General features: G+C 35.1%; 1 protein-coding gene across 1 annotated transcript; it reads left to right on the top strand.

Annotated features, from left to right (window-relative positions):
- Nucleotides 1-6,179: 6,179 nt before the first annotated feature.
- Nucleotides 6,180-7,124, top strand: LOC308350731 (olfactory receptor 5L1-like; the record flags this gene model as incomplete). The annotated part of the gene is made up of 1 exon (XM_080816239.1): nt 6,180-7,124. The coding sequence occupies one exon, from the start codon at nt 6,180-6,182 to the stop codon at nt 7,122-7,124; it is 945 nt and encodes a 314-aa protein (XP_080672365.1).
- Between the last annotated feature and the right edge of the window lie 7,812 nt (nt 7,125-14,936).

Below are 14,936 nucleotides of genomic sequence, written 5' to 3'. Positions count from 1 at the left end.
TCCACACTACTTTACATACTTGAGTGTATTCACATTTGTGAAACTGCCTTCATTACACAGTGTCACTTCTTGATTTTAACTCACATAGAACACTTGTAGAAAAGTATCAGAAATATTATATTGCTTTGACTGGAGTCAATGATGAAAATGAAAACCAAACTCCAATTTTACAAACTACTATTTTAATAGATTCTTCCTAGTGTTTACAAGGACATTTTGGTATTCAAGTAACTATATTAGAAAAGAGGAAAACTCTTTTTTTTTTTTAAATTTTTATTTAATTTTAATTTTTTTCAGTGTTCCAAAATTCATTGTTTATGCACCACACCCAGTGCTCCAGGCAATATATAAAACTAGAAACATAGCATCCACATTAAGAAAGTAAAAACATTTTAAAAAGAACAAAGTTAATTATATGATAATAAAGACCAGAGTACAAGCCAATAAAGTAGTAATATGAAGAGCAGAGGAGATCAATGAGTTTGTACTCTGAAAAGATTAATATAATTGATGAAATTTTAGCTACAATTACTAAAAGAAAAGGAAACAAGAAACAAAATTAATAGAAGAGTTGATGAATTAAACTTGAGTAAATTAAAATGAGTATAATGAAAAGTATAAAAATTTTATGCCAACAATTTAGTCAACTTAGATTATACAGACAAATTTGAAAAAGCTCAGTTCACCAAAACCCATAAAGAAATAGAAAATCTGATCTTGATGAAGCCCCACTAGTTAATTTTTGCCCTTGTTTCCCTTGCCTTTGGCGATGTTCCTCAAGGTCAAAAGCTTTTGCACAGCAAAGGAAACAGTTAACAAAACCAAAAGACAACTGACAGAATGGGAGAAGATATTTGCAAACGACATATCAGATAAAGGGCTAATATCCAAAATCTGTAAAGAACTTATCAAACTCAACAACCAAAGAACAAATAATCCAATCGAAATGGACAGAGGACATGAACAGACATTTCTGCAAAGGAGACATCCAGATGGCCAATAGACACATGAAAAAGTACTCCACATCACTTGGCATCAGGGAAATACAAATCAAAACCACAATGAGATACAACCTCACACCCGTCAGAATGGCTAAAATTAACTAGTCAGGAAATGGCAGATGCTGGTGAGGATGCAGAGAAAGGGGAACCCCTCCTACACTGGTGGTGGGAATGCAAGCTGGTGCAGCCACTCTGGAAAACAGCATGGAGGTTCCTCAAAAAGTTGAAAATAGAGCTACCCTATGACCCAGCAATCGCACTACTGGGTATTTACCCTAAAGATACAAATTTAGTGATCCGAAGGGGCACGTGCACCTGAATGTTTATAGCAGCAATGTCTACAATAGCCAAACTATGGAAAGAACCTAGATGTCCATCAACAGATGAATGGATAAAGAAGAGTGGTGTATATATACAATGGAATACTATGCAGCCATCAAAAGAAATGAAATCTTGCCATTTGTGATGACGTGGATGGAACTAGAGGGTATTATGCTTAGCGAAATAAGTCAATCAGAGAAAGACAATTATGATATGATCTCCTTGATATGAGGAAGTTGAGATGCAACATGGGGGGTTTGGGGGTAAGAAAAGAATAAATGAAACAAGATGGGATCGGGAGGGAGACAAACCATAAGAGACTCTTAATCTCACAAAACAAACTGAGGGTTGCTGGGGGGAGAGGGGAGGGAGAGGGTGGTTGTGTTATGGGCGTTGGGGAAGGTATGTGCTATGGTGAGTGTTGTGAAGTATGTAAACCTGGCAATTCACAGACCTGTGCCTCTGGGGCTAATGATACATTATATGTTAATTTAAAAAATTTTAAAAAAAGGAAATAGAAAATATGAATAGATATGTAAGAATAAATTCAATTTGTAATGAAAATATTCCCTCCCTCCCCCTACCAATATCCAGATACAGACTATTTCACCAGTTGCTTTTACTAAATTAAGTATATAAGCATTAGTACCAATTGTTAATAAACTCATAGAGAACATACAAGACATGATGTTCTTTTTAGTTCATGTGATTATGCCAGTATTCCACTTTTACCAAAGCCAAACAAAGACAAGATGAGAAAGAAAATGCAAACCAATATCTCTCATGGATACAAACACAAAAATTCTCAAAAATATTATATCCAATAATGAAATAAAATAAATGCAATAAAACATATAAAAGGATTATGAACCATGATCAAGTGAGATTTACCCCAGAAATGCAAGGTTGGTTTAACACATGAAAAACAATGTAATACATCACTTACGTAGAATAAAAGGCATTGAAAATCACATGGCCACTTTATAGATGCGGAAAAGTTATTTGACACTAATCAGCACCCATTAAGATAAAATTTACTAGTAAGGTAGAAATAGAGGAAATTGCTTCAATCTATGCAGGATATCTACTCTCAGTACTCACAGACTGAAACATCATAGATGCAGCAAAACAACACCAAGTTGAGGCCGGGGTCCCCAGAGCCGCCATGTTAGCAGTCCAGCTCCTCTGAAAAGAAAAAGTGAAAGCCAGTGACAGCAATCCAATAACCCATCCACCATGCCACTGCTGCCACTGCCAGGGCCAGCCCCAGCAAGAGTCCATGCCCACTGTTGAGCCTCAGCATTCAGACCATAAGCAGCTGCCCAACCATTCAAGGCCAAGATGGCAGTGGCCACAAGAAAGAAAAATTTCAATCTTACCTCACACCATACATGGACATTAACTCGAACAGATCACAGACTTAAATTTGAGAGTAAAAATGCAGATTATTTATCTCAGGAAGGATTTGTGCCCATAATACATAAAGAACACATACTAATAGAACATAGAAAACTAAGTAAAAAAAAATTTAAATAGGCCAAATATTTGATCAGATATTTATAGAAGTTGTAATCTGAAACAGAAATTATATAAGATGGAAAGAGGGAGAGATGCATGTCATAAGTTGCAGGTGCCCTGAATGAGGAACTAAAACATGAAAAATGGCCTTAAGAACACCAATAATCACAGCTCTTTCTTTCTTTTGGCCCACAGATTTCTACTCATGGGACAACTCAAAAAAAGATAGTTTGTGAGAGCTTGTCTTCTCTTTTGTTGATTGTGAGAGGTGATTTGGAAATGGAGAACCAAAGGGAATGTTTTCTCAGCCTTGAGTGTTATCTTTGGCACAGCGATTTTAGGACTATATTATGTGGTAGTTGAGAGTGTGCAAATTTATTTACTTGAGATTACTTGTTGACTACATATACCTTTAAAAATGTATATATACAGCCAGTGAATCCTGTGGCCTAGAATGATATTATAAAGTCAGAAGAAGAACACATCTAGAAGAGATAATTGATGTAGTTCCTTTCAGTGGCTTTCAGCATTGGACATGCACTGAAAAAAAAAAAAAAATGCAACCTCAGAAACCTCTCTGGTTTGTTCTTTTTTTCATATGTTCATTTGAGTGGAAAAAACCAGAGGGCTGTAATTGCTTTTATTGGCTATTTATTGTGAGTGATCCAAGTGGCCACTGTCTGTGTCTCCGTTTTCTCCTTTGTAAGGTAGGCATGAAACCCAGAACTGTTTCCTGGCTAGTTACTAGGAAGGTAAAAGGAATTAATACTTGCATGATATTTAGAACAGTTTCCAACACCCATCAAGGGCTCAATAAGTGTGATCTATTCTATAGTTTTCTGACAAGTAGCATCATCATTTTTACAGTATTTAGAAGAATTCTGATGTGGCATTAGTCACTCTGTCCTATAAGAATATAGGGGATTCTATCATGTTATGAGAAAGGAAGAATTCCTAAGAAATCTTCCTAATTGCCTTATGAGCTGTATCCCACACATATGACACTTGTGATAACATAGCACCATGAAATACAGAAAGAGACATGTTTAGTTTTAACGTTGGGATTGGGATAAAATTGGGATAATTAAAAAAAATAAATTTCCTGATATGCCATAGAGATGAATCTTATTTGTGTTATATCACGTGTAGTCTAGGTTTAATTTTTAAGGTATTTTTTTTAATACCATAAAGATCAGTAACTGTTTTGGGACCTAAGGAGCCCGTTTCCCAGAAGCTTAAATTACAGTATAAGTCTCTGTCTGCTTACACATCTTCACATCTTCAGCACCAGGGAGAAAATGTCTGTCACTCAAGTCCACTAGCTGGCACTGGCCTCTAGTTGTTTGAAAACAGAAATGAAAATAGAAAATGTTCCCTGTCAACAATTATTTTAAAGATGTATTGAACTCATCTCTTTCCTAATTAGAGAATGTTTTAACAAGACTTCTATTTGTGTGCAGTTACTGTTTAAAATGTTTTTGCTTTTCAATATTCAGAAACACTCAATGGTAGATTTAGAACAATTTTCTCTGTAACATCAAACAAGGGTATGTATGAAAGAATATAGAATAAGCGGATGGTAGCTCTCTTCTCTCTCTCTCTCTTTTTCTGTTTCCTCCTAACATCTTTCAGACCAGTTTCTTTCATGAAATCAAGAATTTATGATCATGGAAGAGCTCCTTCGTTGTCTTACTAAGGCTGAGGGTTGCATTAATGTGCCTGCCAGACGGTCATGGACAGTCAGGACTTGTGAACTCTGTGCTTAGAAAATGAAATGAATTATCTTGGATTTGTTTTGGGGTTGTCATGAAATAGTTTCTGATTATCAGCCTAGAGTATTAGGAAGAAGCAGGCAAATAACTCAGGTATTTTGTTCTGTTTCGTTTTTGTTCTTTGTCACGTAATGAAAACAAACAATCATGACTTCAGGAAATTGATTTGTTTCCTCTATTTAAAGTTTGTTCAAGATATGGTGACGATAGCAAGTTATGTTCTAGTTCCGAACCTCTTCACTTAAATTTCATTACACATATGCATAGAGGTCAAGAGTATACTCCCTCTGCTGTCTAGAAGGGAGGGCCCAGAATAAAATGCTTCAACCTCTATTTGCCTTTTATTTGAGGAATGGTCTCAAGGGGTCTCGATCCCCCTTAGTTGATAATCAATGTAACCATTTCTCCCAACCAACTACTTAGAGAATCTGGGAGAGTTTTCAGACACCTCTTTTTTGACGTGGGTAAAGGATTCATCTTCAAGTCATATATAGATCTCTGTGATATGCATTCATATGTTTAAATGTACCTCTTTATTTACATGTACATATATACACCAAGTATACTATTCAGTGACTTTTTTTTTAATTAACCACCTTTAAAATGTAATTTTAAATAGTTTCATAATTTTATGTCCCAGACATGATGGACCACAGTTTAAAAATTACTTTATTTCTGAGAGTCAACTTTTTCATTGTTAATATTATAAACAGTACTGCAACATAGTTTTGAACATAGTTTTTCAATGTTTCAATTTCAATTTTATCAATGTAACTACATATTTCTTACAACACCTTATTAAGAATACAATCTCTCATAAAAAAATACAATATAGCTTTTATTGTTGTCAGGGATAAGACTTTGGATATATGATGCCACCTTACTTTCCAGAAACAATGTATTCAAGAGTTCTATCTTTCTGAGTCTTTATTAATATAGATCATTATAGTTATAATAGATAAAACAGTTAATTTCATAGGTAAAACTCGCATGTTCAAAGTATATCTTAAGTCTCTTGTTTAATAATTCAAAATTTTAAGGTTTTTTTGTGAGCCACAAACCTCAAAAAATTGATAACTTCTACAAAATGGAATATTAGAAAATTTATTTCAAATTTATGTTCCTGATAAACTCAAATTAAAAAGATTTATTTTTATTTTTATTTTAAAAAAAATTTTTTTTTAGAATCACAGTAGATGTCACTCTCCTGGACAGAGATTATTAAGTTTCTGCATAACAGAGACAATTTCTCTATGGGTTAGAAATGTATCATTAAATCTATCTTAAATTCCATCAAATAACTGAACTTAATTAATCATCTCAATGCATTGTGATAGACAAAGTTTGATTTGTTTAAGGTTTCTCCTAACGCCAAAGACAATTTTGATCAATGGGATCCCCTGAGACATTTAACATTTTGAATTATTTGACAACTGTGTTTTTGTTATATCTTATAAATACAATATTTGATATCAATGTTATATTTTTCTGAAGTTGTTATTAATCTGTTTTTACTCCCTTTTTAGAAGAAACGCACATTTAGCATTTGTTTTCCTAAGCCTGACACATGGCAGAAACAAAGGAGGAGAACTGCACCTCCATGGCAGAGTTCATCCTTCTTGGATTAACAGATGCCCCTGAGCTGAAAGTTTTCCTCTTCCTGCTGTTCCTTCTCATCTATGGAGTCACGGTTTTGGGGAATCTAGGCATGATTGCAGTGATTCAGGTCAGCTCTCACCTTCACACCCCCATGTACTTTTTCCTCAGCCATTTGTCCTTTGTGGATTTTTGCTACTCCACGATCATCGTGCCAAAGATGCTGTCCAATATCTTATACAGGGACAAAGCCATCTCCTTCCTGGGATGCATGGTGCAATTCTACTTGTTTTGCACCTGTGCAATCACTGAGATCTTCCTGCTGGCTGTGATGGCCTATGACCGCTTTGTGGCCATCTGCAACCCACTGCTGTACATGGTCACCATGTCCCGAGATCTCTGTATGGAGCTGGCGTCTTTCTGCTATCTCTCTGGGATGCTGTGTTCTCTGATCCACTTGTGTTTAGTTCTTGAGATCCCATCCTACAGATCAAATGTGATTAACCACTTCTTTTGTGATCTGCCCCCTCTCTTATCACTTGCTTGCTCTGATGTCTCTGTCAATGAACTACTGCTGTACATCCTGGCCACCTTCAATGAGATCACCACCATCGTGATCATCCTCACTTCCTACTCACTTATTCTCACCACCATCCTGAGGATGCGCTCTGCAGAGGGAAGGCACAAAGCCTTTTCCACCTGTGCCTCCCACCTCACAGCCATCCTTGTCTTCCATGGAACTATTCTTTTCATTTACTGCCGGCCCAGTTCTGGCAACAGTGTGGATACTGACAAGGTGGCCACCGTATTCTACACCATAGTGATCCCCATGCTGAACCCCCTCATCTACAGCTTGAGGAACAAGGATGTAAAAGAAGCTCTCAGAAAAGTGTTGAGCTCCAAAATATTTTCCTAGAAAATACTTTCTTGGGAGGATTCAGGGTCCCAAAGTGGAGGCTGGTGGAGGGGTGAATGTGTGGACTGTAGTGTTCAAGTGGAGGGAAGAGCCAGGAGGTAGGTGTTTCTGAGTGATTATTTTTGACTCATTTGCCTTTTGCCTCTTCAATTGACCTCAAGGGTAGGACTGAGCCCATTTCAAACTTGAAGCTTACTTCTTTGCTTTCCTTAAATCTCTAATGTCTTAAATGAATATTAGTAATGGATCCTTAAGATACATTTAGTTTGCTGTATAGCCTTCTTGTGTTTTATGAAGAGCACTTGAAAATCACACTTTTCTCAGTACCTATTACGGAAATTTCGATTCTTTCCAAAATTGGATTCCTCCTATTTTATAATGAAGAACACATCTTTGTCCAACAGTTTATATATAGAATGAGATTTCCACAAAAGTGTGTGTCTTTTTTATCTTTTTATCTTTTTTTAGATTTATTGCTTATTTCTTGTCTTCTTTATTCTTGTTGTTGTGGTTGTTTTTGCTGTTGCAGGGTCCAGTGATTTTGGAACTTCAGATATGATCTCAGCTGAAGAAAAATGGAGATAGTATTAATTAACTCCCATGAATGTTAGTAAATTTAATTACATGTCATGTGTAAAGAGCCTAAAATGACCCCTGGCTCACAATCTCTCTGTCTCCCTTTCTGTCCCTTTCTCCTCTTCCCTCTCTTATATTGTATTTGTATTTCATATCTACTGTCTGTCATACACACACACACACACACACACACACAAAAGAGTGTAATTACATGTAAAATCTCCACAAACACACATATAGTTGACATAGTGAATAAACATTACTACAAACACCTGCATCTCTGACTTAGGTCACTCATTATACAGGTTTTTTTTTTTGTTTTTTACTTTGAGTCTCCATTCTAACTCTCCGTTGAAATAAAATGCTGTCACTAAAAGTTGAATTCTAAACCTATTTGTAGAACACATAAGTGTTTCATCTTTAAGCCAAATTATGGAAGGAGCCCACATGTCCATTGACTAATGAATGGATGAAGATGTGGTGTATATACACAATGGAATATTACCCAGCCATCAAAAAGGATGAAGTTTTTGCCCTTTGCAAAGATGTGGATGGAGCTAGAGAGAGTATAGCTAAGCAAAATAAGTCAGTTGGAGAAAGAAAAATACTATATGATCTCACTCATATGTGGATTTAAGAAACAAAGCAGATGAACATAGCAGGGAAAAAAGAGATGCAAATCAGAAAACAGACTCTTAATTATAGAGAAGAAACTGAGGGTTGCTGGTGAGGGGTTGGGTGCAGGATGGGTTAAATGGGTGATGGGTATTAAGAAGTGAGAGAGAGAAAGAGAATCTCATCAGACTTGGCACTGACTGCAGAGCCAGTTGTGGGATTCCATCCCAGAAATCTGAGATCATGACCTGAGCTGAAATCAAAAGTCCATAGCTTAACCACCCCAGGCACCCAGATATTCCCTTAAAGTGGTTTTAAATTAACTGTAATTTTTAATTATAATCTAAACAAAGAAGTAAAAAAAGTCCTAGATTATTGTGTCTATTAGGAAGGATTTTTTTTTAGTACTAGTAATATTTATTTAAAAATGTCTAAATAGATATGGGTTCTTAATTTTCAAAAATTTTATGATATCATGTTTATCTTTCTTCTATCATTAACTTTGCTTGAATGACTTATATATTCTTTGTTCTGTACTCCATTTATGGATAAACCCCAAATTAGTCCAGAAAACTATTGAGAGAAAAATACTAGCTGTTTTTGTTGAGGGTAATATAAAAACTTCACCATAATCTTATATTCGTTCATGAAACAATTTGGAATAGTGATATGATTTTAAACTTATAGTAATGAATTAAAATCAACTTGATTTCACAAATTGGGATATATATAACTATATCCCACACTATTTTATATAATCATATATTCACATATATGAACCTGCCTTCCTTTACACATTGTCACTTTTTTTATTTGAACTCACCTGGAACACTTGTAGAAAAGTAGCAGAAATGTTATATTACTCTTGATTTAAGTCAATGAAGAAAATGAAAAACAACCTATAAAATTTTAATAGATGCTTCCTAGTGTTTACAAGGAAATTTAGGTCTTCAAATAACTATATTAGAAAAGAGAAAAACTTTTGAAACTAGAAACATAGCTTCCACATTAAGAAAGTAAAACAAACAAAAAAATAAACAAAGGAAGTTTGTAATAGACTAGAGCACAAATCAGTAAAGTAGGAAGATGAAGATCAGAGATCAATGAGTTTATACTGTGAAAAGATTAATATAATTGACAAAATTAGCTAGAATTAATGAGAAGAAAGGAAACAAGAAACAAAATTAATGCAGTCGTTGAGGAGAGTAATCCTGAGTAAATTAAAATAAGTATAACGAATAGTATAAACAATTTTATACTATTTACCAACAATTTAGTCAACTTAGGTGACACAAATCTGAAAAACATAAATTTACCAAAACTGACAAAGAAATAGAAAATCTGAATAGTTATGTATACAATAAATTCAATTTATAATGAAGATATTCCCTGCCTCTCCCATCAATATCCAGACATAAATTGTTTCACCAGACATTTTTACTAAATAAGTATATAAGCAATAGTACTAATTGTTAATTAACTCATACAGAAGATAGAAGACATGATGCTCTTTTGAGTTCATTGGATTATGCCAGTATTCCCCTGATAACAAAGCAAAACAAAGACAACATAAGAAAGAAAACACAGGGGTGCCTGGGTGGCTCAGTTGGTTAAGCAACTGACTGGTTCAGATCTGATCCTAGGGTCTCGTGACTGAGCCCTGCATCTGGCTCCCCGCTCAGCAGGGAGCCTGCTTTTCCCTCTTGCTCCTTCTACCCTGCTCTTGCTCTCTGTTTCTCTCTCAATTGAATAAATAAAATCTATAAGAAAAGAGAAAACACAAACCAATATCTCTCACAGATATAAACACAAGAATTCTCAACAAAATATTACATCCAATAATGAAATAAAATAAATGCAATAAAACATATGTTTTATTAACAGGATTATGAACCATGATCAAGTGAGATTTATCGCAGAAAGGCAAGGTTGGTTTAACATATGAAAAACAATGTAATACATCACTTCTGTAGAGTAATAGGCAACACAAATCACATGTCCACCATATAGATACAGAGAAATTATTTGACACCATCCAGCAACCAATCAAGGTAAAAATTAAAAATTAAGTAGAAGTAGAAGATATTACTTCAATCTACCAAAGCTGTTGCTATCATCCCAATTTGTCAGAAAACAATGCAGAATGTCTACTCTCAGTAATCACAGACAGATTGAAATATTAATAGATTGATACATATACATAGAAAGATAAATAGATTAATAAATTAATTGGTCCACTAGTCATTCATCCAGATTTGAAGTAAAACTGGTTTTATTCACATTATACATGATCCTTTAAGAAGAAACTTCTAACCAATCCACACATACACACATGTGTGTGCACATGTTAGAACTATGAGAACTAATAATCAAATTCACCATGATCACAAAATATAGCATCAGTATTTCAAAATAATATTATTTCTTCAGAGTACTAAAATAAAATACCAATGTAAAACTAAGAAAATAAATTCTTGAACACATCAAAATATTGCAATACTTAGAAATAAATAACAAGAGACCACCAAGAAACTGAAAATTTAAAAAAAAATATTATAATCGGTACTGGCATATGGTGAGCATATACTAAAGCATAATAGAATTGAGGGTCCAAAAGTAAACAGATTTATGGTTGATTGATTCTGACAACCTGCTGAGGCAGTCTCCTGCAGAGGGACAGTCTTTTCAATAAATGGCGATGAGTACCTGGATAGTCATATGCAAAAAAGATACGTTTCAACTTACCTCATACCACGCACAGACGTTAGCTCAAAACAGACCATAGACTTAAATTTGGGAGCAAAAAGTGCAAGTTCTATAGCTGAGAAGGGATGTGAGCCCATAATATATAAAGAATACTTACTAATGGAACATAGAAAACCAAGTAAGCCAAATATTTAGCTAGACATTTATAGAAGTTGTAGCCTGAAACAGAAATTGTGTAAGATAGAAAGAGGGAGAGATGCATGCCATGCATGCCATGAGTTACAGGTGCCCTGAATGAGGAATTAAAATATGAAAAATGAGGGTGCTCAGTGGGTTAAGCCTCTGCCTTCGGCTCAGGTCATGATCTCAGGGTCCTGGGGTTGAGCCCCGCATCAGGCCTCTCTGCTCAGCAAGGAGCCTGCTTCCCCCTCTCTCTCTGCCTGCCTCTCTGCCTACTTGTGATCTCCTTCTGTGTCAAATAAATAAATAAAATATTTAGAAGAAAATAAAATAAAATATGAAAAATGACCTTAAGAACACCAATAATTACAGCTCTCTCTTTCTTTTGGCCCACAGATTTCTACTCATGGGGCAACTCAAAAAAAAAAAAAAAAAGTTGGTGAGAGCGTGTCTTCTCTTTTGTTAATTGTGAGAGGTGATTTGGGAATGAAGAACCAAAGGGAATGTCTCCTCAAACTTGGGTGTTACCTTTGGCACAGCAATTTTAGGACTATATTATGTGGTAGTTGAGAGTATGCAAATTTATTTACTTGATATTACTTGTTGACTACATATACCTTTAAAAATGTATATGCACAGCCAGTGAATCCTGGCTGTACATATATATATGTATACATTTTGATATTATAAAGTCAGAAGAAGAACACATCTAGAAGAGATAACTAATGTAGTCCCTTTCAATGGCTTCCAGCACTGGTCATGCACTGAAGAAAAATGCAGCCTCAGAAATCTCTCTGGTTTGTTCTTTTTTAATATACATTCATATGAGTGGAAAAACCAGAGGGCTGTAATTGCTTTTACTGACTATTTATTTTGAGTTGATTCAAGTGGCCACTGTCTGTGTCTCCATCCTCTCCTTTGTAAGATAGGCATGAAACCCAGAACTGTGTCCTGGCTTGTTACTAGGAAGCTAAAAGGAATTAATACTTATGAAATATTTAGAATAGTTTTCAACACCTAGCAAGAGCTCAATAAATGTGATCTATTCTATAGTTTTCTGACCAGTAGCATCATTAATGTTATGGTATTTAAAGGAATTCTGATATGATATTTGTCACTATGCCCTATAGAAAGAATCTAAGGGATTCTATCATGATATTAGAGAGGAAGAAATACTCATGCTATTTCATTATGGCCTTAAAGCTGTGTCCCACACATATGACACTTAGATTTAATATCACATAGCACCATGAAGGCTGGGAGGGTGCATGTTTAGTTTTAAACAGTCATTTCACAAATTGGGATAATTCAAAAAATAAATTTTCTGATGATATGTCATAAAGATTAGTTATTAGGTATGTTCCATGACATATAGTCTCAGTTTGATTTTTATATATTTTGCCCTAGGGATTAGCAATTGTTTGGGGACCTAAGGAGCTCATTTCCCAGGAGCTTAAATTACAGTTTAAGTCTCTGTCTGCTGTATATGTCTTAACATCTTCAACACCAGGGAGAAAATGTCTGTCACTCAGGTCTGTTAGCTAGAGCTAGACTCTGGTTACTTGAAAATAAACATGAATGTATGTTCGCAGTTATTTTAAAGATGTATTGAAGCCATCTCTCCTCTAGTTAGATAATGTTTTAACAGGACTTCTACTTGTATGCAGTTACTGTTTAAAACTCTTTTGTGTTTTAGTTTTCAGAAACACTTAATTTTGAATTTAGAACATTTTCTCTGTAACATCAAACAGGGGTATGTATGAAAGAATACAGAATAAGCAAATGGTAGCCCTCTTCTCTCTCTCTTTCTGATTGCTCTTACCACCTTTTTTTCAGACCAGTTTCTGTGATGAAATCGAGAATTTGTGATCATGGAGAGGCTCCTTCATTGTTGTTCTAATGCTGAGGGTTGCAGTCACCTGCCCACCACACTGTTCACAGACAGTCAATACCTGTGAACTCGCTCTGCTCAGAAAATGAGATTAATTCTTTTGGAGTCGTTTAGAAGTTCCCATGAAGTAGGTTCTTATCAATAGCCTGGAACATTCGGAAAACAAATTAACAAGTTGGCTTTCCTGTTAACTGGGAAGCAGGCAAATAACTCAGGTATTTCGTTTTGTTTTGGTTTTGGTTTTGTTTTAATCTCTGTTCTTGTCTGGATAACGAAAAAAACATGACTTCAGGAAAGTGATATGCTTCTACTTCTTTAAAGATAGTTCAATTATGGAGAAAATACCAAGTTATTCTTCTAGTCCAGAACCTCTTCACTCAATTTTCATTACACGTATGTGCAGAGGTCATGTGTGTACTCCTCCTGCTCATTCAAAGGGAGGGCAGAGAACAGAATCCCTCGATATCTATTGACCTTTACTTTAAGGAAAGGTCTCAGTGCTAGATCCCACTGTATTGAGTACACTGAATAACCACTTTTCCCAGCCAACTGCTTAGAGAACTTGAGAGAGAGTTTTCAGGCACCTCTCTTTGTTGTGGGTCAAGGATGAATATTTCAGTTATAGCCAAATCAAAGGTATTGGTAACAGACCTATCCGATGTATTCATACCTCTCTACGTACATCTTTATATACATCTACATATGCACACCAAGTAGACTATTTGGTATCTTGTTTCTTTTTCTTTTTCTTTTTTTTTTTTTTAAATAACCACCAGCATGATAATTTTCTTTCCTGGATATGACCAACAGTAATTAAATAATTGCTCTATAGTTGATCATTAGTATTTTCCATTGTTATAAATAGTTCTGCCAGGTAGTTTTGGAGTTAGTTTTTCATGATTTTATCAATGTGATTAAATATTTCTAACTACAGCTTATATTGTTAAAGATTTAATTTTTTATTTTATTTGTCTATTTGGGAGATAGAGTGAGCGAGCACTAATGGGGCAGAGGGGCAGATGGAGAGGACGGAGGAGAAGCTGACTCCCTGCTGAGCAGGGAGCCCAATGGGGCTACATCCTAGGACCCTAGGACCATAACCTGAGCCTAAGGCAGACACTTAACTGAATGAGCTACCCTGGCCCCCCTCTAATGACAGGTTATTAAGAATGAAATCTCTTATAAAATTACATAGATTTTATTGTTGTCAGGATTAAGACTTTATTACTGCAGATCATTACTATGATAAATGATTTAACTACTTTGTTAATTGGTATGTAAAAATTTCATTTTCAAATCTCCTGCCTCATAATTCAAAATTTAAAAGGGTTTTGTGAGCTGCAGACCTCAAAAAATGTGTCACAATCTCCAAAGAGGTTTGTTAGAAACTTTGTTTCAAATATTTGATCCTGAAAGACTCAGTGAAAAAAAAAGAAAGTATATCTTTTTATAGAATCACAGTAGGTGCTGCTATCTGAGCTTCTTAAGGGTTTTCAGAGAACAGAGGAACATTTCTGTGTGGCATTGAAATGTATCATTAACTCTATTTTGAAACCCATCCAATAATCGAACTTAGTTAATCATCTCAATATATTGTGGCAAAGGTTGGAATCATTTAAGTTTTTTAATGTTTCTTCCGATGCTGAAGTCAATTTTGATCATTGGGATCCAGTGAGACACTTAACATCTTGAATTATTTGACAACGGTGCTTTTGTTATATTGTATAAATACAATATTTGATGCCAATGCTGTATTTCTCTGAAGTTAATATGAATCTGTTCTTTTTCTTCCCATTTTAGAAGAAACACACATTTAGCATTTGTTTTCCTAAGCCTGACACATG

This window comes from Martes martes (assembly GCF_963455335.1).
Source record: "Martes martes genome assembly, chromosome: 10".
In the NCBI taxonomy this organism is placed as follows: domain Eukaryota; kingdom Metazoa; phylum Chordata; class Mammalia; order Carnivora; family Mustelidae; genus Martes; species Martes martes.
This window is presented reverse-complemented; position numbering and strand designations above follow the sequence as displayed.